The sequence below is a fragment of the Centruroides sculpturatus genome, unplaced genomic scaffold (genome assembly GCF_000671375.1).
Source record: "Centruroides sculpturatus isolate CEXI.00-Female unplaced genomic scaffold, Cexi_2.0 scaffold134, whole genome shotgun sequence".
In the NCBI taxonomy this organism is placed as follows: Eukaryota; Metazoa; Arthropoda; class Arachnida; order Scorpiones; family Buthidae; genus Centruroides; species Centruroides sculpturatus.
In genome coordinates, this window is record NW_019384368.1 from 24,429 (window position 1) to 50,772 (window position 26,344).

The 26,344-nt window shown below is 28.1% G+C and overlaps 1 protein-coding gene across 1 annotated transcript in view; it reads right to left on the reverse strand.

Annotated features, from left to right (window-relative positions):
- Positions 1-25,865, reverse strand: part of LOC111613324 (protein slit-like) — a 37,381-nt gene extending 11,516 nt beyond the window's left edge. The window contains exons 1-7 of the mRNA XM_023354678.1: positions 25,392-25,865; positions 17,725-17,796; positions 14,534-14,605; positions 10,494-10,565; positions 877-948; positions 539-610; positions 347-418 (exon numbers count right to left, since the gene is read on the reverse strand). Coding sequence (XP_023210446.1) covers positions 347-418; positions 539-610; positions 877-948; positions 10,494-10,565; positions 14,534-14,605; positions 17,725-17,796; positions 25,392-25,558 — 599 coding nt within the window. The 5' untranslated portion in view covers positions 25,559-25,865. The remainder of the gene's footprint in view (positions 1-346; positions 419-538; positions 611-876; positions 949-10,493; positions 10,566-14,533; positions 14,606-17,724; positions 17,797-25,391) is intronic.
- Positions 25,866-26,344: the final 479 nt, after the last annotated feature.

Below are 26,344 nucleotides of genomic sequence, written 5' to 3' on the forward strand. Positions count from 1 at the left end.
CCTTTATGTAGTAGGGAGTGTCTAGTAAATGGGTTCATTGCTTGATATTAATAAACCCCCTCTTGCGCAACTTTCTCAAAACGTGAGAGTCCACCATTAATGAAGATTTATAACAACACACACTTTATTTATTTTTGGAACAAAAATATATTTTTAATGCTCCTACTTTAAACGAACTGTAATCAAATTCACAGCTGAAGCTGTTAAGATAAATACTCATTTCTTTATGAGCTTCTCGATATTGATTTAACTTAATTTATAACACGAACACTTCAATTATGAGCTTCTCGATATTGATCGAAATTACTTTATAACCCGACATTTTTAAGGAAAAAAAAATACTTACAAAACTCGTAATTTCTTCATATTTTCAAATAAATCTCTTCCAAGAGTTGTTAAGTTATTTTTATTCAAAGTTCTGAAACGATTTAAAATTTCTGTCACGATTCGACTTTTTATTTTTTACAAAATGGAATTTACATATTTCTTTTTTAAAATTTAATTCAGAAAAGATGGAAATAAGTAACTAGATACTTACAAAATTTCCATATCCTTCAAACCTCTTAAAGCAGCATCATCGACGCATGTAATTTCATTATTATCCATTTGCCTGTTTGAATTTTACTGTATTAGTTGTAAAATAGTTTGTTATGGGTTTTAATTGAAGAAAACTCACAACATTTTGATAGAAGGAAGATCAGAAAAACTGTCATTAGTTATGCTCGTTATTAAATTATTACGTAACATCCTGAAATAAGAATATTTTCAGTTTAAAAAGAAGAAAAAGATTTGAAAGAAGAAAAAATAAATTATAAATGGGAATGATTGAAGANTTAATTTAATCAATTTAAACTAATGTTTACAAATTATTCTTACAAATTTTTTAATCTTGGTGCTCCTCTTAAGGTCTTTCTTCCAATTATCGTTAATTTATTATTACTTAAATCTCTGGAAGAAATTTAATAATTTTAATCTTAAAGAATAAAACATTTTCTTTTTTTATTTCTATTATTTTATATTTAAGAAAATTATTTTATTGCTATTATCTTTTATTTTATTATTTTTTTAAAGAAGATTGTTAGATATTCTACCTGTGTGAACATTCCTTAAGGTGTTATAAAGATTCTACACCATGCCAAGCCGAATAAGGTGCAGAGCCGAAAGAGGGCCAAGGACCCATACATCATTCGAGATGTGTAGACAGAACAGGGCCAAGAGGATTGTTACTCCACCCACGACATATGACGACCTCTCTTCTTCCCAATAGAATCACAAGCAGAAGAATCGAGTGGATTAAATTTAAGGCCAAATAAATTGTGCGTGATTTATGATGAACGACAATCTCTTTCCTGTATTCGTCTAATATATAATGATCCAGATTTCTCACCTTTTTTTTTTATTATGAATTTTCATGATGAATTTTAAACACTCTAAGGTTAAAAGGTGATGGAGTACACGTCAGAGAATAAGGAAACACTAAAATGAAGCTAATTAAAATGGATTTTGAATCAAAAATATAAAATAAATTCGAGTTTGGAATGTGTAAGAAAACCGAAATTACTAAAAAAAAAAACACGATACAATTTCTAAAAAAAATGAAAAATCTAAAAAATAGAATCAAAATTTCAAGTTGAAAACAAAAGAATTCCATATAAAAATAAAGTACAATTTAGAGATTTATCCAAAATATATTTTTTTGTATCGTTCAAAAGTGACCTTTCTTAGATAAAGGAGTTAAGGGATTTTGTTAGAATCTCTTTATAACTGCCCGAGACAATTCTAGAGGTAATGATGTGACAGCTGAACATAGAGGACAGAAATAGCTCGAAAAGTGACACGTGATGTCCGTAGAATAAATAAGCCTAGGGTGCTTGTCTGTAAAGTTTGTTGTCATTCTGTCAACGGAAGTTAAGCCGAACTGTAATTAATTTACTTCTTAGAAATGCGAGAATCGATGAATGTCAAAGCATAAATCATGATGACACCTAAAGAAATTCTATATAGGACTTCTACTGCAATATTCCGCATCTAGCCAATTCTATAATTTTTAGTTTCTAGTTACTTTAATTAGTTAGAAAAGTTGAAGTTATGTCTTTCATCGAGAAGTCTGAGCAAAAATAAAAAAATAAATTGGGACTTGATTATTCCTTCTTTAATCTTCATCAGAACAGATTAACTCGCAAGGATCCAATACAATCAATTACTTCACGTCAATAGAGATTGTTATATCCAAAGATGCCTTTAAAAAAGCCAAACTTCTTCTACGTAAATCTAAAAAAAAATCCATATCCACGTATATAAATTGGATGCTGATCTAAAAAGTCCATATGCACGTCCTGAAATATAGATTTTACTTTAGAAATATATAAAACAACCAACATCCAAATTCTCAAAAATCCATTCCAGGGTATGAATATGGATTTTGACCATTTTTAGATATTGAATTTTTAGATACGATGTGAATTTTTGTTGATTAACGGGCGAGAAAGGATTTATTTTATTTAGTTACTTATATAAATTAATTTTTTATCGTAAATTTACTTTACTTCTATGCAGAAAATCAAATTTAAACTAATTCGAGGAGAAGAGAATTCTTAGGAACGTGAAATTTGATGCCATCTTGTGAAGAGACGAGATGAAATCATTACGAAGTGTTGACTCGACATTCCGAAGACTTTCGAAAGCATTCCATCTATAATATATATGTCACTTAACTCAGAATAAAATATATTAGCATTGCAGACTTCAGAAGATGGCAAAATTTATTGTATTAGCATTGATTACATCCGTGTTAAATTAGACTTTAAAGCTTTGAAATGAGTGTTTTTCATATTACATTTATACTCGTTGCAATTACTCGAAGATAGCTCTTTACTAAAATAATTAGAGATTCATTAAGTTTTTCAATTTTTTAAGAAATTCTTTTTTAAATAAAAAAAGAGACTCTTGCTTCCGGAGTTTTAGATGGCTTCTAATAAGCAAACATGCCCATTTTTTGTGCGTGTTTTTTTTTTATAATAATCACATAATAAAGAGCGTAAATTGAACGAAACGTGAACTCCAGCTGTTAGCACAACTAAGAATTTCAATCGTACTAAAATGAGACAGCTATTTGTGAATCTCACTCTCTCCCTCTTCCTTTTAGTCTGGGTTCTACCAAGTCACAACCTGCCGCTTGTCTGTCGCTTTTTTTATATTTTTTTTCCTCTCTTTTTCTTCCTTCAAAGTAAACTAGAAATGTCTGTTGATAAAGTTTGTATCCAATCTATTCTTGTCAAATCAATCTGGAAGCTCTGCTTACAAAATCGATTTCTTAGATTTTTGCCGCTTTCTACGAAAAGCATATGTATCTGTAAGCATTATATTGAAAATTTACCCGTTATATCAAATATTTTTCCCATTTTTTTCCCACATTAACTTCCATCATATAAAGAATACGAGAGTATTAATTGCAAACTATCGTCTACTTAGACAGCTGCTTTGTTTCAGAGTATAACGCGAAATATTTAATTTAGTTAATTATAAGTAAGAGGAGTTATAATAAAAATAAGTTAGAAAAAAGTAATTAAAATAAATGGAATATTTTACAGGAAGATAAATTATTAATCTAGTGATTAAACGGCATAAATGTCAAGTAACAAATGGTAATTTGAGTAGGAAAAATGAGAAATTATGTAGATTATCTAATATAAAAAATGGTTAAAGTGAAATATATTTATCGAAAGAGCGGAGGAGGGCAATTTATAAAACCAGAAAAAAAATTCTTTGCGAAATAAATCACTCGAAAATATTTTCCTCGATAGAGAATTTCGTGTTATATATGGAATAAAAATAACTAGAGATGAAGATATAAAACAGGAATTGAAGAGTTGTAAAACGATCACTGAACATCATGAAACAATAAAGATTTCTAGAGTTACTGATAAAAACAGGAAGAAAGCAACAAAACGAATTTAAAAAAGAAAGAAAAAAACGAAAAGAATTCGAGAAAGAAAACAGAAAAAAGAATGGAGAAAACCATACCAAAAACATAAAATATTAAAGAATGGGGAAGTGATAAATAAATAAGAAAACGAGGAAATTATAGAAAATACTTAAAAAATATAGAAGAATAAAATATAAAGTGAAAATTTCTAAAAGAACACAATTTAAAACAAACTTAATTATTAATTTACTCTTATCGCAAAAGTCACATAAAACTGAAATGTAATTTTTCAGTTTTGCAATTGTTTTAGATAAACGTGAAGGACTTCAATCTCTGCGTTTTGTTTCAGTAGACAAAGTGTTATCGCATTTCTGGCCAGACACCCGTTTGTTTAGTGTAGCCAAAATAATCATCTAAATGTCGACTTTATCGGCCAGAGCGGCTTGTAGTAGCAGCAGTGGTAGCCTGGAGCGAGCAAACTGTCCAAACCAAGTTTCGAACTAAAAGATGCAGCAAGACATTGGTTTGAAGTGTTTAAGAGCACTTGTCAACTAACAGAAGTAAGTTATGTACTTTTTATCGTGAGTACAGATAACAAAAACTTTCGTACTTTAAGCAATCCTGACACGAAACGAGAACGAAGATAGTCCACAACTATGAAGATTCTTATAAGCGTATTCGTGATACAAATAGAAAATAAATTACTTCACGCAAGAAAAAATTTCGATAATATGAAACGTATCGTAAAATTTCAAAATTCTGTATAGAATTTTTATGTGTTTTTCTTTTTTTTATTCCTTCCTCCTATGTGCTGATGTTAGCGAATTTATTCGCTGAGTAACGTGAAGTTATTATGTGCACATAAAAGGTTTCATGGAAACTGAGGCATATCACAGATCATACAAAACAGGGAATTTAAAGATACATTTATAAACATCATGAAAGGACACATTTTGTGTCGATTATGGAACAATTAAAGAGAAAGGAAGCGGAAGAAGTAATAACAAGAAAAGGCTCTAGTCAATATGAGAGGGAATTCAATGAAGCGAATCATCCTATCGATTTTGAACCCTAGGTGTAATTAGGCAGGTGTCAGAAATCGGTGGACCATGAGAGAAATATGTCAGCCCACTCAACGACACACTATTATTCACTTTCATAAGCAGAGGAAGGCCTTTCCTGTGAATAATGTCTGCAAAATAAGCAGATGGTAAGTGAACAAGAAAACGTGAATAAAGTTCAGATATATATATATAAAAGCTGAGGAAATTTATAAAATAAATATAATAAAATTAAAATTTTGTCTAACACCTATTTTAAATAACGTATAACGAAGATATAAAAAAATTTATAAATTCTATGCTAGAAAAAATTGTTTACAGTTTAATATGTTAATAAACGACGTGTTAAAAATTCAAACTTTCTAAAAAAAAAATAAGAGGAATTTTCAAAAGTTTAAAAAAAATGTCGAATTTTTTCACGATAAAAGTAAATTAGATTCCTTAGTCTCTAAATAAACTAAAAATTTCCAGCTGAAACTGAAAATATTTAATAAAATTGTTTAAATATCAACTCAAAACGCAAAACATTAGATAAAACGAGACAGAATTTACAGTTATTAGAAAATAATATGTATATAACACAATAAAATGGTAGAATATATGCAATAAGATATTTTCAAAAATAAAAATAGAACAATAAAATATAAATTATTATAAAAAAATTGTAGAAAATTTGAAAAATCATTAAAAAAAATAATGTGTTAAATATTATCAATTAATTATCATTCAACAAAGTTAGAAAGTATTGCACCTCCTGTTGCCCTCTGCACCATCACAACTATTAAAATACCAATTATTATAACTACTTAAAAATATATAGCCTATATATTATTTTTAGAAAATTGGTAAACTATTTACTAATTTACTGATATTTATTTTCGAATTTTTATTTTTTATTTTTATTATGAAGGGCAAACTAATTAAGTTTATTTATTTATGGTAGTGTCAGGATTTCACTCGGCGATGCTTTTATTTATTAAAACTAATGATACCCAATTTGCAGTAAAAACAGCTCAGCTCTGTTTTCAATGTTATTTTTGGCTTTAACGGTACCATTATCAAGAGAGTCATATGTGAGCCTAATCTGCTTTCATAACTGAAAGATCGTAAAAAGAAGCTTTTATACTTGTTAGTTTTGAAAATAAAACTGTAAAATCGCTCTAGTGTTTCCCTATAGACAAAGCACGTTATCGCACTTACTGGACATTAATCAACTGTAATAGGGAGAAGTTGGGCTTTTTAGAACTTGGCTTTCACTTCGTGTGCCAAGTTATAAAAATAGGGCCTATCTCTTATGCATGCAATTTGAGAAGCATAACTTATTCCTTAAGGGGATCTATTGAACTCGGCACGTATTGAAGTTGCTTTTTGTAAGGATAAGGTAATTTACTATTTGCTTCCACATTCTCCATGAAAATTCTTCAATACGAATGTTTACAAGAATCGTAGAAACACAAAGCAAATTGGTAAAATTTTAGAGAAATATATATGAAATGTAAAAAATAACCGTAAAAAATGTGGAAAACAAGAATTATGATGCAGAAAAGTTGTATTGCTTACAACTAAGTTTATGTATTCGATCTTCCTCTATGAGGGTAGTTCATAAATGAAATTAAAACTTTAAAATTATAATCTTTAAACAATTTCTCAAAAAAGTCACTAATTTTTAAATAAATTTTCTAATATCCCTGTTTTCCAAACTCTAAAATTTAATATATATATACCTCCAGTGATGGATCCAGAAGTACCCAAAGTGGGGACTAACTCAAAAATTAAATACCGTATATATGAATAATTAATAAGTACTGTACCTATTAATTAATAATTGTATTGCAGATGGTCCGATAAGCCATATTTGCCATCAAAAATGTTTTTAAAAACAACGTTTTGAGGTTCGAATAAATTATAATTTTTTTGTGTTAATAGATGGTTAGCACTCGTAGATGTACAGGGGTATAGCTACGGGTATATCCTGTATACCTCTTCTTCAAATATATTTTTTAACATCTAAAACATCTCTAGTCTTTAAATGGACTCTGTAAGATCTGAAACAGTGGTGCAATCAGAAACTTCAAATAAGGGGTAAAAGTTTTACTGCCCCTTTAACCCCTACCCTGATTGCACCACTGATCTGAAAGGTTCCATTTTCTAAAAGAACTTTCCGAAATTTCTCAATCTAAACTACGTGGATTTTCTTGTGTCGAGAAAGATCCAAACCTTTATTTTTTTCAATGAAAAAAAAGAGGTCAAAAAACTTTTCTTTTTTTAATTAGAAGGAAATGTTTCAAGAATTAATTTATAATTTAACTTTTATTTCGAGAATCTTTTAAGTTAATTAATTGAAAGGATAATTACATCAAAAGCTTTCAGAGATAAGGTTAAATGTCAATGATAAACTTTACTGGATGAGGTCAGATACGAGGATAACACCAAAGGTGAAAATGCGACACACCTGCCAAGATAACGGTGAGGCCATTGAGAAGGGGTCTTGTTAAGGGGCCTCCTAAATTTTCCTAATAATTCTGTATTATTTAATTCTATTGGTTATTCCTTAAGCCGGATCTTTAAGACAGGAGGGAAACAAGGTTATCTTCTTTGGAAAAATGGTTTCCCTTTACCTTAGAAAAAAAACTCTACGTTACTTTATCCTATTGTTCTTGTAGGAATATAATCTGTTATTCAGATGCTGGATCCATTGAACTGTTTGAGATTAATGACAAAAATCAAACACAGAAGAAGAAACTCGTCTAATCATTCAAAAACAATTCTGTCTTCCTATAGGTTCACACGAGAAATTAATAATCTAGTATAGAGCATAAAAAATGTAGAAATCTCGAAGAAATATGAAGAATGATCTTCACTACAACATCTATTCTACAACTTCTTTAAGCTGTTCTAAGCATTCAATAAATCGAAATTGATGCATATGATGGGTTAAAGAAAAGAAATATATTGCTAGAAATTCTTTATATTTTATGATTCAGTAATCCAATTTCATGTAAAATTACATTTTCAGGAAATAAGTCTTCATGCATTTTTCGAAAATAGAGGTACAAACCTTCACATATTTTTTGAAATATTTATAAATAGAGAGTTTTATATCTTTTTTTAAAATATANGGTCAAAAAACTTTTCTTTTTTTAATTAGAAGGAAATGTTTCAAGAATTAATTTATAATTTAACTTTTATTTCGAGAATCTTTTAAGTTAATTAATTGAAAGGATAATTACATCAAAAGCTTTCAGAGATAAGGTTAAATGTCAATGATAAACTTTACTGGATGAGGTCAGATACGAGGATAACACCAAAGGTGAAAATGCGACACACCTGCCAAGATAACGGTGAGGCCATTGAGAAGGGGTCTTGTTAAGGGGCCTCCTAAATTTTCCTAATAATTCTGTATTATTTAATTCTATTGGTTATTCCTTAAGCCGGATCTTTAAGACAGGAGGGAAACAAGGTTATCTTCTTTGGAAAAATGGTTTCCCTTTACCTTAGAAAAAAAACTCTACGTTACTTTATCCTATTGTTCTTGTAGGAATATAATCTGTTATTCAGATGCTGGATCCATTGAACTGTTTGAGATTAATGACAAAAATCAAACACAGAAGAAGAAACTCGTCTAATCATTCAAAAACAATTCTGTCTTCCTATAGGTTCACACGAGAGATTAATAATCTAGTATAGAGCATAAAAAATGTAGAAATCTCGAAGAAATATGAAGAATGATCTTCACTACAACATCTATTCTACAACTTCTTTAAGCTGTTCTAAGCATTCAATAAATCGAAATTGATGCATATGATGGGTTAAAGAAAAGAAATATATTGCTAGAAATTCTTTATATTTTATGATTCAGTAATCCAATTTCATGCAAAATTACATTTTCAGGAAATAAGTCTTCATGCATTTTTCGAAAATAGAGGTACAAACCTTCACATATTTTTTGAAATATTTATAAATAGAGAGTTTTATATCTTTTTTTTTTTAAATATAAACTCTTATTTTTCCATTAAAATACATAAGTTATTTTATATTATGCGAAATTAGAAATTTAAAAAGGAAAATTTACTTATAAATATTTTTAAAAAATTTACATAAAATCTAGAAAATGATTATAATCTTTTTAAGGGGAAAAAAGTGTAATTTTTAAAAGAATAATAATATTATTATTTAATGTAAATAAATATAAACATATTCAATTATATTAAAAATTTATCTAAAAATTCCTTCTACATTATAGATTTAAATAGATTTAAAAATTTATAAAATAAAAATATAATGCGATATTTTTTTAAACATTAGAGAGGCGCCATAGAAGATAAAGGAATATAAATTGAACAATTTTACATTTAAAAGATTGTACAAAAGAAAGAAAAACATTATATATCAAAAGATTATTTTAGATAAGAATATACATAAAAAATAGACACACCTAAAAAATATTTGACAACGTTTACTTTGGATTAAAACAGCATTATACCTTTGACAAATTGCACATTTATCTTACAGACACTAAGTAAATGCTTCAAACATGACAACAATAAATACATATATATATAAATATATTTTCTAAATACCACCAAGACATTGTTTATTCTGTGTGTAGAATTGTGTAAAATATGTTCTAAAATATAATTTTTTTTTCTTTTTTTACAAAGAATTTAATGACGATTTAATTAACAGATGCTCCAGAGAGGCGCGCAGCGTATTAAAGCTTACCTGCACCGTTAAAATTAGCATAAAATGAGAATTAAATCGAACATCTGCAACATTATCTTTGTTGAATATACAAGTTTTGATCGTTATTCAAGTCGAAACATGTCATTATGTAAACAGTTATTATTCTCTTCCAGCGAAAACAACAATCGAGAGAACTTTCTAAAGTGAAAAAAGACCACCAACACCGTTATCGAGTCGTTTTTTTTGTTTTTGTTTTTTTTAGAATATTTTAAAGAGTAATTTTTGATGATTTTTTTGTAGAGTTCAACATCGTAATTCTTACAAATTGTTTCCTTTCGTTGAAAGAAGCGTGTCCGAGTTCAAAGTCGATGAAAAAAAAAAGGAGAGATAAAAGTAAAATCAACAAGCAAAAAACTTCAGCGATCTCTTGGAATGTTCACATATATTTTTCTTAAATTATTTTACTTTAAATAACATTAAACACATTAAAAAAATAATATTATTACTAAAATAATTCAGTAATTTAAATATTTACTTAATTGTCAATCTCTGTAAAAGGTTTTTAAATNTATATATAGATATAAAGAAAATAAAAACAGTTTAATCGATTGTTTAATTAAATTAATTTAAAAAGTCAGTTGACTTTTTCATATTTTTTCGTAAAGTTTTAAAATCTTATAATTTGGAATAAAAACGAAAAAATTAAATTTTATTATTTTTAATATATATAATTTCTTTTAAAATTAACTTTATTAGATATTTAAAAAGTTTTTAAAAGAGAAATCTGCTTAATTTTATTGTAAAATTGGATGCGAAGTACTTACAAGCGAAGAAGATTTGGCATACTTGAAAACAACATATCAGGTAAAGTACGAAGATGATTATTATTTATCCTCCTATCACAAAAAATAAAAAGTAAAAAAATATAAAATTCTTCTTGTATTATTATTTTGAACAAAAGCTCTAGCTTCTAAGAAGATACAAGCTGATATATGGGATTATTGAAAATATAGAATCAGATATCTAAGTACATTGACCCAATGCCTCAAACCATTGATCTAGTTGAAGGATGGGGGATTAGAAGACAAATAGTCTATTATTAAACACGTGGATTGCGTTCTTGGATCGATTCTCCAGAAGAGCACATTTGTCTAATGTTGTGGTTATGTTGTTGACAGTTACATAGCTTCTAACAATAGGCAGCGGTTCTAGTTTGTACTTCTTTCTTTCAAACATCGATTATGATTCGAGGGAAGAGGGAAAAAAATAACGTAAAAATTAAGGTATTTTCCGGATTTCTGCTTCAACTCGCTGCGTTATTCTAATCAAATAAATGTATTTCAGTTGAAATCTATGCCTTTGAACAATTTATTGTACTGTATATGAAAATTATTCATGTTTATGTTTATATTTGTCTCGTATCTTACGCTTCTTCACTCTCTGAGAACCTATATTTAGACGATCTAACTAAACTCCTATTTTTGGATTCGTATAATAAAACAGTTTTGAATACATTAATTTTTAATCCTTTTACTAATTTTTAACGTGAATCTAACTGTGAATATTTCAAATTTAACATTTATTTACGCTTATCAGCTTATTCCAATGCTATCTGTAAGTAGGTTTAATTTCCTTATCTCAAGACAAATTCTATTAAAGAAACCAAGAAATAAAGAGTAAAAAATGTCTAAAACTTAAATTATCTTAATATAAACAAGATAATTTTATCTCAAAACAGTTTATTTATGCGATAATTTGTCTGAAATATGATCGTGGTAGTGAAGTTTTTTTTCTTTTTATTCTTGTTTCCACCGTATTTAGTGTTTCAAATAAATAAAAAAAGGAAAGTTAAAAATAAAAAATAAAAAACTTATACTTCAACTCTGCAGTTAAGACATGTCAAACACTTTCTTCTATAATTGTGCCCATAACTCACTAACAGATGGAACTGTCCAAGAAAGAGCCATTCTCGACAAGGACCAAATAAAGTATGTTCATTTGCCAACACAGTAAATCGTCAAATGTGCCACCGACTGGGGCCGAGAGACAACAACTAAAGATTGAGAACTTCCAGAGATAACATGAAAAATGAGTTGCTTCGTTGTCTTGTTGCCTGCCACTTCGCCACCTTGGAACTAGGTGCTAACCTTAATGATGGAGTGGCGGTTACTTCTTTAACTTTGCTCTTGACAACCGACTGATGGAAGACGAAGCCAGACTGTCATCTGAGCTGTCTCCAGTTCGTGTACTGACTTAACACTTAAAAATATTGCGAACTAGTTATGCAACTATTAAAAGTTCTCATCCTTAGTGAAGAATCTTTATGGTTGTTGCACTAGTTCATAACAGTTATTAAATTTGGAAATTTTGACAAAATCTAATCATTTCTTCGAAGTTCGAATTTATTTCTAATACGTATTTGTGGATTAAAAAAAAAACAGAGTTTAAGTAAAAACATCGTTATTAACTGCACGTCTTTGACTACTTGTAGCCATATTATCAAGAACTGTTATTTCAGAATAAATCAATTAACTGTTTTATCCAATACTTTCCTGTAATTATGTTTATTATAAAACCCGGAAGACAAATTACTAGAAGTCGACCTTGTCTAGACTTGGTATTCCAAGGTTATTTTAATTGAAGCTTTACCTGTTGACAAAGCAAACCTGCTGTAGACTAACAGGTGCATAATGTAGTCGAGATGGTATTAATTCAAGAATAAATTATCTGCAACATCTTTATATAAAAAAAACTCAATTTTAGTAGAAATTTCAGCAAGTAAATTTAAAATATTCTGGAAAACTAATAATATTTTTAGAGTAGAAAAATATATTTTCTCTTGATTCTAGACGAACAGAAAAATATATATCCCAGTTGAAAATTGTCAATTAAGCAGATAACTTCCTCAAAACTCATTACAACGTAATTATAGGTATGTGAATAAACTGAAAATGTCACAAGACATTTTTAAAGAAACTTTAATTGATTCGAATTCGTAAGATAGCTAATTAAAGCTGGACTTAAAATACTACAGGACTGATAAATTCAAAGATAATTCACACATGTCATCTATAACGAATATTAATCACTGTAAATCCATCTAATTAAACATTACATCATGACAGAAATTTCATTTGAACCATTCCATTTTCAAAAATGAAATTTGTTTCAGATAAACATCTCTGGCCTCTAATGAAACACATCTAGGATCTTACTAAACAAGCGAGTGTTGAGATTAACCTTTCGTCTAACCTTTACCATTCATCACAATGTTGACCTTCTTCAGAAAGGGTTGCATTCGTGAAGCAACAAAATATAATGAAGCAGGATTATTGAAATGAACGATGAATCTTGTCGCCTTCAGTTTTATATACGTTTTCACAATTGAGAAAGGATAATCTTGTCTGATTATCGCTAGTTATTTATCAGCTGATGTCGTTTAAATTTGATAAGTTTCTGTAGTTATTTCTCTTAAGAGGAAGTCGCTAAGCGTAAAAACTAGAATATAATTCATTAAAGTTGTGAAAAGGAAAACAAATTTAATGATTAGGAGCATCTATTTATTTTTATCTATCGATACTCAGTCAACAAGTGATAGAAGAAAATTAATAATATAATATTTCATTAACAAAATTAATAATCNAAGATATATTGGAAATAATTATAAATATATTCCTCAAAATATAAACTTTATCAAATAAACAATTTGAAGTAAATGAGTGAAAATGAATGTTTTAATAAATTTGATTAAAACAGAAAACAAACTTAATGCATATTCAAATGAAATTCAATATATGGTGTGTGTAAAAAATGTATGTTGGGTTTTTTATATAAAAATTTACTTTTAGATCTAAAACAGAGTAAGATGATTTTTACATACAGTTATCTCTTGGTAGTTATGTGACTGATAAAAAATTCAATTTAGAGGTTTGTTCAACTATATATTTCATAATTGAATTATATTAAATACTTATCTAATTCTGATAAACAACAGTTGCAGTATAATTTTTTTTTTTTTTTTTGTTTGTTTTGGGTAAGTGACATTGCATCATATCAAGAAGGGAGAGAATGATTTTTGCAAGAGAAAGGAATCCAACTTTAAATACATGTAATTTATTAAACAAGTTAAAAGTACTGAAAAATATAAGGCAGTTGATTATTAATATTTTTTCAACAGAAATATTACATTAGATAATAAGTTAAGTTCAATTTCCTCCTTCTCACGAAAAACCGTTGATACTGAATAATGAATCAATTCCATCAGGAATCATTTCCTAAAAGCAATTAAAACTTTCTAAGAGCAATTTATAAGATTAAGGATCATTTCCCTTCACTAATTAAGCAACGAGGATATTCCTTCATCAACAACTAACCAAAGGATTTAAACATCATCTCCAATGTACTTAATTAAAAGGAATGATTATTATAATCTACGATAAAACTATAATCCAACTATTGTTTAATGTTTAAAATGTCTAACAAATTATCTAACAGGAAAAAAACGACTAAAATTAACACAAGATTTTTATACGATCGGGCGGGTTATACCACAAAGAAACAGTGTTATAACTAAACGGTAGTCGAGATAAAAATCTCTACAGCTACCGTTTGATTATGTGAAAACTCATGAAATCTTAATGGTATACTTCTCACAGATTTAACCTACTTATAAAGAAAAAAATATCCATCAAATCCATCATTAAAGAAACGTTAATGAAAAGTTATTTACTAGTCGAAGTTGGAAAATGAGTCAATAAATCATTGGTCGGCAATGGTCTGTAATCATTGACATTAAGAGATACATTGACGGAACAGATAGGGTAGTAAATATAATCAATCATAAACTTCATTTTCAGATACTTACAGTCTTTCCATAGCTATCAGATCTTGAAATGCAACCCTTTCTATTGTGTGGATTTGATTATCCATTAATTGCCTAAAAAACGAGACACGAATAAATAATTGTTTGTTTCATAAATCTTTAAAAAAAAAGCAAGTATTTTTTGATATTTTTAAACATGTTTTAAAACTTAATAAATTTTATAGAAAAGCCCAATGGAATATAAATTTGGTAAATGGAAGAGAGCTACAGCGATATAAAAAAAAACAAAAGAAAAAAATTCCGAAAGGTGTAATTAAGTTACCGAGTAGGAAATTAGTTATAGCCACGTTAGTTCACGTGATTGTTTTTCATAAAGATAACAAACAGCTTTAGTTCATTCGTGTTTGTTTTCAGCCGCGAGATTTGTTACATCCGCATTTTCTTGACTTTTTTTTGAGAATTTTTTGAATTTTTTCTTTCTTTTTTGACCTGTTGAAATGGAGTAATTCTTTCGCTGAAAGTTAGAAAATCGCTTGAGAATTAATCCGTCTCATTTTAAAAAAAAATCACAGAAATAAAAAATTCTAGCGCTTTCATCAGAAATAAAACCAAAATAAAAAAAGAATTCTTCCCAAAAATAAACAATAATTAAGAGCTTTCAAGAAACTCTTGTTTTACACATGAAATTGTTATACAGTTGGACAGATAGAATGACAATTTCCAACTGCTTAAAATGAAAAATTTCTGATGAAATCGCTTGATTTTTTCGAAATTTAATTTCTGTTTTTTTTTAGTTTACTAAAACGAATAGTTATTACGAATTGTTCAACTACTATAAATATAATAATTTTCAAGTTATTTAAAGCGAAAGATTCCTTATTGAATTCCTGGCTTCTTTTTGACAATTCTGTTGAGTTTATTTTATTTTTTAAACTACTTTCATACCATTTATCTAACTGGTATAACAATTTCCAACTATTTAAAACAAGAGATTGCTGATGAGATCTCTAGTTCTAACCGAGTGGAAACTGTTGATAACAATAAAAATCACGTATTCTCCGAGTGGAATTATCGATTATCGTTAGAACTTAATGCATTTTTCCTATGTACAGTCATACATTTATCCAATAACGTGACAATTTTAACAAAATATTAGTAATAATTAAACAATGAATGTAACAACTAAACTGTGACCGAACTAAAATAGGAAAAGTTCAATCAGCATTATAACACGAACATTATTAATACATTTAAAAGCTTTTATATTAAATAGGCTGTTGCTCTGATTCACTCACCAAATTTTAAATTTAAATTTTTATATTAAACTATTTTAAAAAAATAAGTTTTTTTTAAAAATAAAAGTCAAAAAAATGTATATATAAAATGCTCTCATTAATTAGTTTCTTTAGTAGAATTTGTTAATAAGATAAAGCTTACAGCAATGTAGAAAAAAAAGAATTTTATTTTAAAATTAATTCTTTTATTCATAAAAAGCTTTAAATCATATTAAAAAAAATTCAATAAAAATTTTTAAAGTTTTGTAAGTGAATAAGAAATAATGTATTGTATATAAAAGCAGATAATACATTGTGTCGAAAGATAGAAAAATATATATATATATATGAATTTTTTTAGAATAATACATAAAAGAAATTGAATAAATAAAATGAATATAAAAATAGAAATTATTATTTTGAAACCGAACAGTTAAAATAAAGAAAATTCTAGTAGAAAAAGATGTACAAAGATGCTATTGTAAACGGAGAAGAAGGATGAAAAAAAAAAAAGGAAAAAAAATAAAAGACTAAGAGAATAAATTATTCTACTCGAGAAAATGATGATAAAAATATATTATATATTTTTTATAACATTAAAAATTCTATTAAAAGTTACATAAAGTTAAGTCATAAGATGTTTAAAAATTAAATTTAATATTTAAATTAATTTTTTTTTCTGAATATAAAAAATACGTTTAAAGCTTAAGTATCGTCATTCTTCTTCATTCATTTTCAAGAGATTTTTCATTTTTAAAAAATTTGCTTTTTTGACAGAAAGAACATAAATTTCTCCATCAATTCAGCCTTTATATATATTTCAAAACTTCGTGCAGCACTTCTTTTATCAAATTTGTATGGAGTCAAACTGCATCCTTTTTTATGCAAGCCGAGAATAAATATTGCAATAGAATTAATGTATAAATAAAGGGTAGAATTTATTATTTATTTGTAGAGAATTAGCCCGAATGTTCTCCCTGTAGCGGTTCAATATCTTGCATAATTCAGTACATCACCACTATTGCTCTTCTACAAAACGAACATTGTCTTCCCAATAAGCCGATTCCTAATCTAATTATACCCCTGTGAGCCCTTCTTATTAGACTTTTGAATGATTACTGCCTTTCTATGAAGAGTTACGACCTTATGCTCCTATCAATAGAGTTCATTTAATCCGAAATTCAGAATGCGTACGGAAGACGTTTCTTTATGAGAAAAGCCTCTTAAGTAGTAAATAAAGTGAAAAATTTTAATGAAATTTTGATTACGGTAGAATTCCTACTGAAATTTTTATCATGTACTGCACATCATTTACAACGAGCCGATTACAGATATATTTCTTTTGAAGCATAGAGTATTAACATCTGCAGGAAAATTATCAATTTTTCTGAAGATATAATCGAAAGATGCGTAAAATTTATATAAAAACGGATTAAATTCATAGAAAGAAACTAATATTTACTTTCTATTTCCATTTCAATAAGTATTTCGATAGTGAATCCCGATTGTGAGTCTCTGATGGACTGATGGACTGATGCACGATGCAAATGTATGAGGTGCTTCAAATTTTTCGTACTAAGAGAAGATTGCACAAAGATTGAAATAACCCGCTGACAAATCAGATGCCAAAATCACTCATGCCTTTATGCTATTTGACTCTAGCTTTTGATAAAGACTTCAACACTCATTCCGAGACCAGATCACCTGCTGGGAACAGGTATACAGTGTTTGGTACCCTACGGCGCCCAACTCTGTCATGGCACACACCTGTCACTGCTTCCAATTTACTGCTATTGTAATGGAGATACGTGCTACGGATGCTTAGCGGAACAACCCTGATATTTTTTTTTCTGGTGGAAGATGAACTCAACCCACTTTTGTGCATTGGAATAAATAGTTTAGAGGGTTATACCATTAAAAAAAAAGCATCAGAAGATAAAGAAAACACGTTCTACTTACAATATTTGTAAGTGTTTCAATCCCTGAAAGTCATTTTCTTTTATAACTGTTATGTTGTTTCCTTCCAAATTTCTGAAAATAGAACGTAAAAATGTTTTTATAAAAATATTTTTAAAATATTACATTTTATTTTAAATAAAATAGAAAAAAAATTATTACGTAAATACATTCACATGTACATTAATTCTAATAATTGGATACTAGGGAAAGTTATTAACAAAAGTAAATATTTGGTTTTCATCAAATTGTATTACAGTACTAATAAAAACTTGTACAATAAACCGAGTTCTTCCTCGATAGATAAAAATCTGCCCGAAGCTATTTCAAGTTGAATAAAAATAAATAAAGAAAAAAAATTCAATTCTTAGAACAAAAGACCATTTTTCTCGTTTAGTTTTTGAAGTTAGCAAAGTGTATTATTATTATTATTATTTAATAAGTAAATTTTGTATCCAAAATAAAATCTTGTTTTTGTAGTTTTTGTATCATTATTGAGTTGTGGCACGAGATGTTTTCTGATAGATCAAGTTGCAATGTCCACCGAAGCAATCATCTATCGCCTCTAGTACAATGACTAATGTCAAAAACATATTACACAATTGCTTCTTATCGTTTCTAAATAGTAAACGTGTTCTTATGTTCGGATATTAAGTTAATGAAGTCGTATATTACATTTAAATCGTTGGTTAACTTTGAAGTTCGACTATCTGATAACATTAATCATTTTTTATAATGGAAGATCGCTTAAGGAAAAATATAAATAGTTTAAAATATATCAAATTGCGGAAACGACTAATTTGATAATTTAAATTTTTTATTTGAATAATTTTGAAAGTTATTATTCAAGATAGGGACTAAGGGGTTAAAGGGTTAGCTCTATTGTATTCATCTGCTTCCACCTAGTTACGCCTCTGGTAAGACCTTAAGATTTGTAACGAGCCTTACCTTGTTTTCTTTAGAAATTTATTCAGTTTTGATACTGGAGCCAAAATATAACAAATATTTATTATTTTAAGTATTATACAATAAATAATCTACGGGTTTTCCATAAAAAGTGATATTATCTGCAGTTAAGTAGTGAGCATACGAATTTCATAAGATATGATCTGTGTTAACTTATAAATATAGTGAATCTAATAGTTAAAACCATTCTTAATCATGCAACTTTTATTTCTGCAGAGCAGTTCCGTAATAACTTTCAGTTAAAGAGAAGTTTTTGAGTAAAGTTTTTTAACTGCAACAATTTCACGCCTAATTGAGCATTATAATTGGAGTTTGGAAATACCATAGTTTTAGCCATTGATCGAGAGTAGAACAATAACAATTGCGGTTTGTTGTAGTAAGTAATTATCAAAACCACCACAATAATCTTCATTTCTATTAGAGTGAGATTGTGGTTAGGAATAGTGTTTCGATCATAACAGATTTTATTCATTGTTGGAGCAGATACTAAACATAATAATCTTCATTCCTGCAAGAGTAAAGACAAGTTTTAGGTGTAGTAATTCACGTTAAACATAATCTACAGCATTTTGAGAGTGGACGTTAAATGGTTTTCAGAAATTAAGCATCGGTTTTGATCAATATTTCAAAGGATTATGAAGACGACGTCGTGCTTTAACCGGTTCAATAGCTGGCACACCCACTGAGTCATACTTTATTAAACAAATCTTGTAGATATAGAATTATGCTAAGTCTAGAACTGTAAACCACTTCTTCATATTCTAATAGAGATTCTAGGAAAGAAAAAAATATATATATATATATAGATAACTCCCATTTTAATCTGAAGTAATGCGAAACTGTGTACGGGGGTGGTACCCAATAATGGGACAGTAGACGATAAATGACAATCCGCTCAATTACGTCCGACCGTCGCCAAGTCTGTAATGTCCTGTACCCATAGCAACGTAAATCATTCTGTACAAAAGTAATATTAGTTTTGTAGACATTTCGTGTTTTCTCATTTACGTTAACAATGGGTAGTATTGTTGGGGCTGACAGTTCGAATCTTCTAAAGCTGTAGGTAGCAAAGGTGCTTCCCTCTAAGCCATTTTATCACAAGGTCATTGGTAGGAAAGTCCTGCTTTTATTAAAAATATCTTACAAACCGTTTCAAGGACCAATATCCAGACTTGGAGAGGAAAATAGGGTTATGTTGTGTTTCAACGAGCAGAAATACAGCCGTACCCTCATACATCATTGATTTTATTAGGTATCGAGAATGCCATTGCTCTCGTTTGGTTCCGGTTTGACATAATAACTTACCTTAAATTAAGATTCTTATTTGAACAGTGATGCCTTTGATATCTCATCAGCATCACTCCGGGATATCTTTGAAACATTATAAGTAGATTTATACTATTCGGATTTTCCTAATTACTCATTTAACACCTAATTACTTTATTGCTTGAAGCAAAATGTATATATTATGAGGTAGATTGCGTTTAAATTTAAGACAAAGTTCAAGCAGAAAGCTAAGAGAAAAATGGGAAAAACTATTTTTAGAATCAGTTACGGTAATAAGTAGGTCTAAGCGGTTACGTTACAACAATAAATGTTTAAATCATCTACAAAAATAGGATTTAGATTAAATTTTATCCTTAAAATCTTGAAATTTATATTTTTAAAATGTCATGTTTGGTGTAGCAATCAATGAAGAATGATCAAGAACTTTTTGTCTTTGTTTTATTTTTTGAATAAAGTTATGAGTAATTTTATTTAAGATATTAAACATTACTTGACTTTTTTTTTTATCATAAGAAGTAAATATTTCAAGCGAATTAGAGATAGAGAAAAAAACAAGAACAGAAGACGAATGATGAACTTTGACCCCTCACGACCGGACACCCAGGTGTATAGTCTTTTATCCGGATTGGCTAAAAGTAGAAAGAGAAAGACCTAATTTCTAAAAAAAAGGAGAATTTTGAAAAATATTCTCTTAAATTTTCTTGATTATTTCGGCATTAATCAAATTGCGATGTAACCGTTAAATGATGTAATGAGGTGATTACATTAGAAGTAATGATGTTTGCCTTCTCTGCTTCCAATGTTGATCTTGCATCTTGTAATTATTGCTCGCCTAATTGATTTTGATTATGGTTTGGGCGTGAGAAGTCTACTTCGTTACGATCCTATCTTCTGATAAATAAGTGGAAGTGGAGTGAAAATCTCTTCTGTATACGGATACCAGGTAAAATTATAGACTTGATCGCAGGATCAGTTATAAACTCTATACACTTTATACGTATTTGGAAAATTTTATAATAATTTTATTTAATTAAGTAAATATAACAACCCAAAAAATTAAGAAATTAAATTATGAATATTCTACTAATAGATTCTCGTCCAGATTACTCACCTAACAGTATAGATCCTGAGTTAGTCGTGTAACGGTATAGGTTCTGACATTAATTATTTGTTAACTTATGCTTCAATATCAGCATAGGCTGAATCTATATAATTCATCAATGCTTAGAAAATTAACATAAGAACCAATATATATTTAATTCTGTAATTGTAAATCCGAAAATTTTAACTCAAACATTATTCTTTCGAAGGATCAAATTAAAAATTCATAAATATCGATTTTTTAGATGAACAAATTAAGCTGTAATTGATGACGATAGATAATATCATCGGCATCGGAGCTTAAAAAAACTCAGTTATTCAAACAAGACTGATTAATTTCTTCTCAATTTTTCAAAAATTCCACGTTTAGAATGTAAAAAGATTCGTGTACTTTTATATTAATTTCACGAAAAATCATAGAAATTTATAGAAACAAAATGGTTAAGTGCGTTGAACTCTTCTACACGAATAACCTGATTTTTGTTCCATTAAAAAAGTATTTTATCAATAATTGCATTATTATTATCCTAGATATTATTCAAAGGAGTAATTTGTTATGAATCTACTATAATTAACAATAATTGTTTTCAAATAGAGCACTATACAGTATCAGATGCAACATGCAACAATGTTAACTCTGTTTAAACATAGAATCACATTCGAGTATGTTTATATTTCTCTTAAAATATTCCTAGATAATAATCAAATATTATAAACAATTATTAAAAATAAAAGTTTTCTTTGTTTAATAATCGCAATATTATTTAAAAACAAAATAATTAATAATAAAAAAAAAGTCGAAAAATCAGTCGATAATCGATTAATCAAAAAAATTCAATTAGATACTGTGACATCACAAGAACAAATATCTTTCGACCAATCAGAGCTTAATTGCTTTACCAGACACTAACAATCGATATTGTGTGAAGTGTTTGCTCATCACCAAATCGATAAAAAAACACTCCGGAATTAAGAATATGTCAAAAAATATACATAGATATATTAAAGGGTGGCAAAGAGAAAATTTTTTTTGATGTTTCGTGACTCTTTCCAATCGAATTTCAGGACTTGGGACACGTTTTCTACTAGGTTAAATGTCGAATTTAAACTGCATAAACGACATTTGATCTTCGATTCAAATTTCTTTTTCTTTTGACAAATGGTGAGTTTGTAAATGTTGAGAGTTTATTTAACGAAAAAGTGTTTCTTGTTATATAAAGTTTAAAATGTTTCTTGAAAATTTAAGTTTTTGGTTCTAAAACGTTCCTTTTTCGATAAATGTTAAGGGTGTTTACTTTAATCTCTAAATATTTAATTTTCTCTTCTAATATCGACTTAAAAATTTAGTTTATTGAACTAAAACGTCGCTAAATATTTTTTAAATTTTCTATTCTCAAATAGTTCCTAATAATTCTAAAAAAAAATTTTCGTTGTAAAACTTTCCAAAAATTTAATTTTCTCCTTTAAAATAACTCTAAAAAATTTCTTAATTTAACGTTTAAAGCGGTTCTAAGTTTCTTTAAAATCTTAAAAAAAACCATCTAAAAATGTATTGATATTCCAAAAATTTCTTTAAAAATTTTTAATTTCCTTAAAAGAATCTATAAAATTTCTTAGTTTTTTGTAGACTTTCGATAGTATGCATAAGCAGTTTTGCTGACAGTTTTTAATAGTCCTGGAAAGGAAAATAAAATATAAAAACCTGCATTTATAATAATAATAATGTTTTCCTATACGTTAAATTTATTTCTCGTAACACAACTCTTTACATTGAACAATAATAACTTATTGAAAAGTAAGAACAGAATAGGGACAGAGAATCTCGTTACGATAATAAATTTTCTCCTTTAAACATAGAAATAAACAAGAAAAAAAAATATCTGTCTTAGAATAAGGAAAAGATTTTTTAAAAATTATTCTTACAGGATAATATTTTCGACAGAAAATATAGGACAAAAAATTATTTATAGGGAATTAAATCATCCAAAAAATTGTTAGGTCAAATCGTGACGTTTCAATTTACGTCTTTCGTCATCAGTCAAAGTTGTTATTATATAGAGATCTGCACGATTTACTGCAAAACATAGAAAAATTGCTGAAATGGGGCGTAAATTTTTCTTTCTTTTTTTTTAAAAAAAAAAGTTGAATGAAGACTTGGCTTAAACCCAGAAAGGGCATTGCTTTGCAGTCAAGTAGACTTTACAGGGTGATGCGGTTTGATATAAGTGGGTAAATGCTGTAAAAAAATGTAACCGTGAACATTCATTTCCTAGTAGAGATGAGTTAATACGGTGTCTAAAATTTGGAAGAGAGAAAGGAAGATCAGTTAGAAAGTCTCTGCAATTATAAGGGGCCCAGATGTTAGAATTTGGGTGGGGCATTTGGGATAGTTGGCTTTCAGGTTAAATTGGAGACAAAAGAAACTTATGATGAGGGTTCAACTGGGTTATACATCTTAACACAAAATTTTTTTAAATCTTAGATAGATAATGGATAGTTATAAATGCTGGATAAGGCATCCTTAATCTTTAAAACACGAAGATTTTTTAAAAGATTAAGGTAACTTTAATCTTCTGAAGAGGTAAATTCAAAGTGTTTTTAGAGGAAAATATGAAAATAATCACAATTTTGAATGTTAAAAACATGAAATTAAAGATATAATTTAACTATAAATCATTTCTTTCTTTCTTTTTTTTTTTTGCAAAGGATTAATGAAATCTTGTGCTATTCCTAAACTACTATCAAACTTTCAATGAAGTAGCCATTACAAACTTTTAGGAGAGAACTTAAACCAATTTAAATATCCTTTTTTTGATTCAACGAGATTTTTTTAAAGGCCTATAAAGCAACCTGGATCAATTCAAAATTCGTTTTTTGGCAACAAACGGGTATACACATTCCGACCTTCGAGATCCTTTCATCAAAATCCTTTTCTATCTTCCTCGATTTCCGCTCAATGATTACTTTTAAAAGCTTTTCGAGGATACAAAACACGAAATTTATTCTTTATAAAAAAAAATTCCAAGCTGAATCCAAGAATATTGAAAAAAATATTGCATTTTTTAAACAGCATTCAATTAATTTCAAGCACGTAAAAACAATTTTAAACGGCGAAATTCTTAAACAATTCTCGAGAAATTTATTCCCTTCGTGCCAACATAATTATCTGTAACTACTCGAATTTCATCGTGATCATTACCTAAATGGCTTAACTAAATAAAATTTCGTTTTTAAAAGTGTATTTTACTTTAATTTAGTCGACTGTAAAGCGTCTTGTATATGTCATAGTTAGTTGTTACTGACGTAATCTGTAATTTATTGTGTCCTAATCCTATTAGTCTGCCAGATACTATCCATCTGTTAGGGAGCCACATGTGGAAAAATGGATCCCTTGTATCACTCTCCACTTTTGTTTATTAACAATTAATAGCAATTGAATAATGCATAAAATCATACAGGCAAGCTATATATGACAATAAATCTTGCAATTTTAATATTAAATTTAACAATTTATTATTTTAAATCAGTAATATGCACATTGCTTCCAACTTCATAATTAATATTTTAATTTCTTGCATATTTTCACTATTTTTTTTTAAAGAATTTAATGTATTTAATATTAAATATATTCAAATAATAATCCATAAATTGTCTAATTCATTAATGTAATTGTCATTAGTAATTACCTACTTAATCCTGTTCTTTACAATTTTAAATAGTAAAATAAATAACAGAATTAAAACAGATTTATTTCGCTAATTTTTAATATTAAAACATTTATTTTAAATATAATTTATAGCTTATAAAGTTTTTAAAAATGAATAATTTAATGTCAAAGTCTTTAAATATAAAGAAGAAAATGAATGCACTTAAACATTAAAGTTACTAACTTCAAACTATTGCTGTTATCAGATATTTATCTTTATATTTTAATATTTATAAATTTATAATATATAATTTTAATGCATTTTCATATATTAAAATACAGTTAATTACAATTATATTGTTGCGTGACAATCATTAACTTTGTGACATTATATAGAAGAGTTATGAGATAATCAGTTAAATTCCTTACCAAATATAGATTTATTAAACTTTTTTTATTACAATTTACAATCTTATTATGTCTAACTATCAACGAAGCATCACAAATTTTAATCAAAATAAATGCCAGACAGAAGTTATACGTTTGAAACTAGTTACAGGACCGTTAAGAAATAATAAAAGATTAAGATTCTAATATCAAAAAGAAACTTATAAAGTTAATTTTTAAATTATTATACATATAAACTTAATTAAAAGAATTAATAACTTACATTCTCCTCGCATCTTCTGGTAGATAACGAGGCACAAACTTCAATCCTCGGTTGTTACAGTCTACAATAAACCCCTGACAATCACATTCAGACGGACAGGGCGATAATTCGCTAGCAGTAACAATTACCGTTCCAAATAAGAGCACGTGGACGACAAACCGGGCCATAACCTCCAAATTTTCGCCACGAACTAACGTGACATAAGCGCACTAAGTCATAACTGCAATTTACATGATCGTCAGCTCCTATACCCAACTTACACTCGCTTTGCACTGACGTGCGGCACTCTAAGAGTCACTGCCATGGGCAGACTCTTCTACTATATGGCTGGGGTAGAGAAGGTAAGAGTGAGCTTCATTTATTCTCCGCTTTTTTTTTTTTTATTCGTGTTTCAATCACGGTCCGGATCGTTGTAATCGTATGATGTGAGAGAAACATCTGCTTCACCTAAATTACCTGCAGCAGAAATACTTTCTTGTCAATTGTCATTTTTCTTATTCCTCCTCCTTTCCACCGATTTCCGTTCTTCTTTTTCCTATTTTTTTACGCTTTATTAATCTATATTATTTAATAATTGTGCATTGTTGCTCCATTTTTTAAAGTTTTTCTTCTTCTTTACTTAAACAAACTTAGTTACTTTCAAGTGGTGATGAATAATTTTAGAACGTGACTTTATACTTAATTAAAGTAAATTAATTATTATNTTTTTTTTCTGAATATAAAAAATATGTTTAAAGCTTAAGTATCGTCATTCTTCTTCATTCATTTTCAAGAGATTTTTCATTTTTAAAAAATTTGCTTTTTTGACAGAAAGAACATAAATTTCTCCATCAATTCAGCCTTTATATATATTTCAAAACTTCGTGCAGCACTTCTTTTATCAAATTTGTATGGAGTCAAACTGCATCCTTTTTTATGCAAGCCGAGAATAAATATTGCAATAGAATTAATGT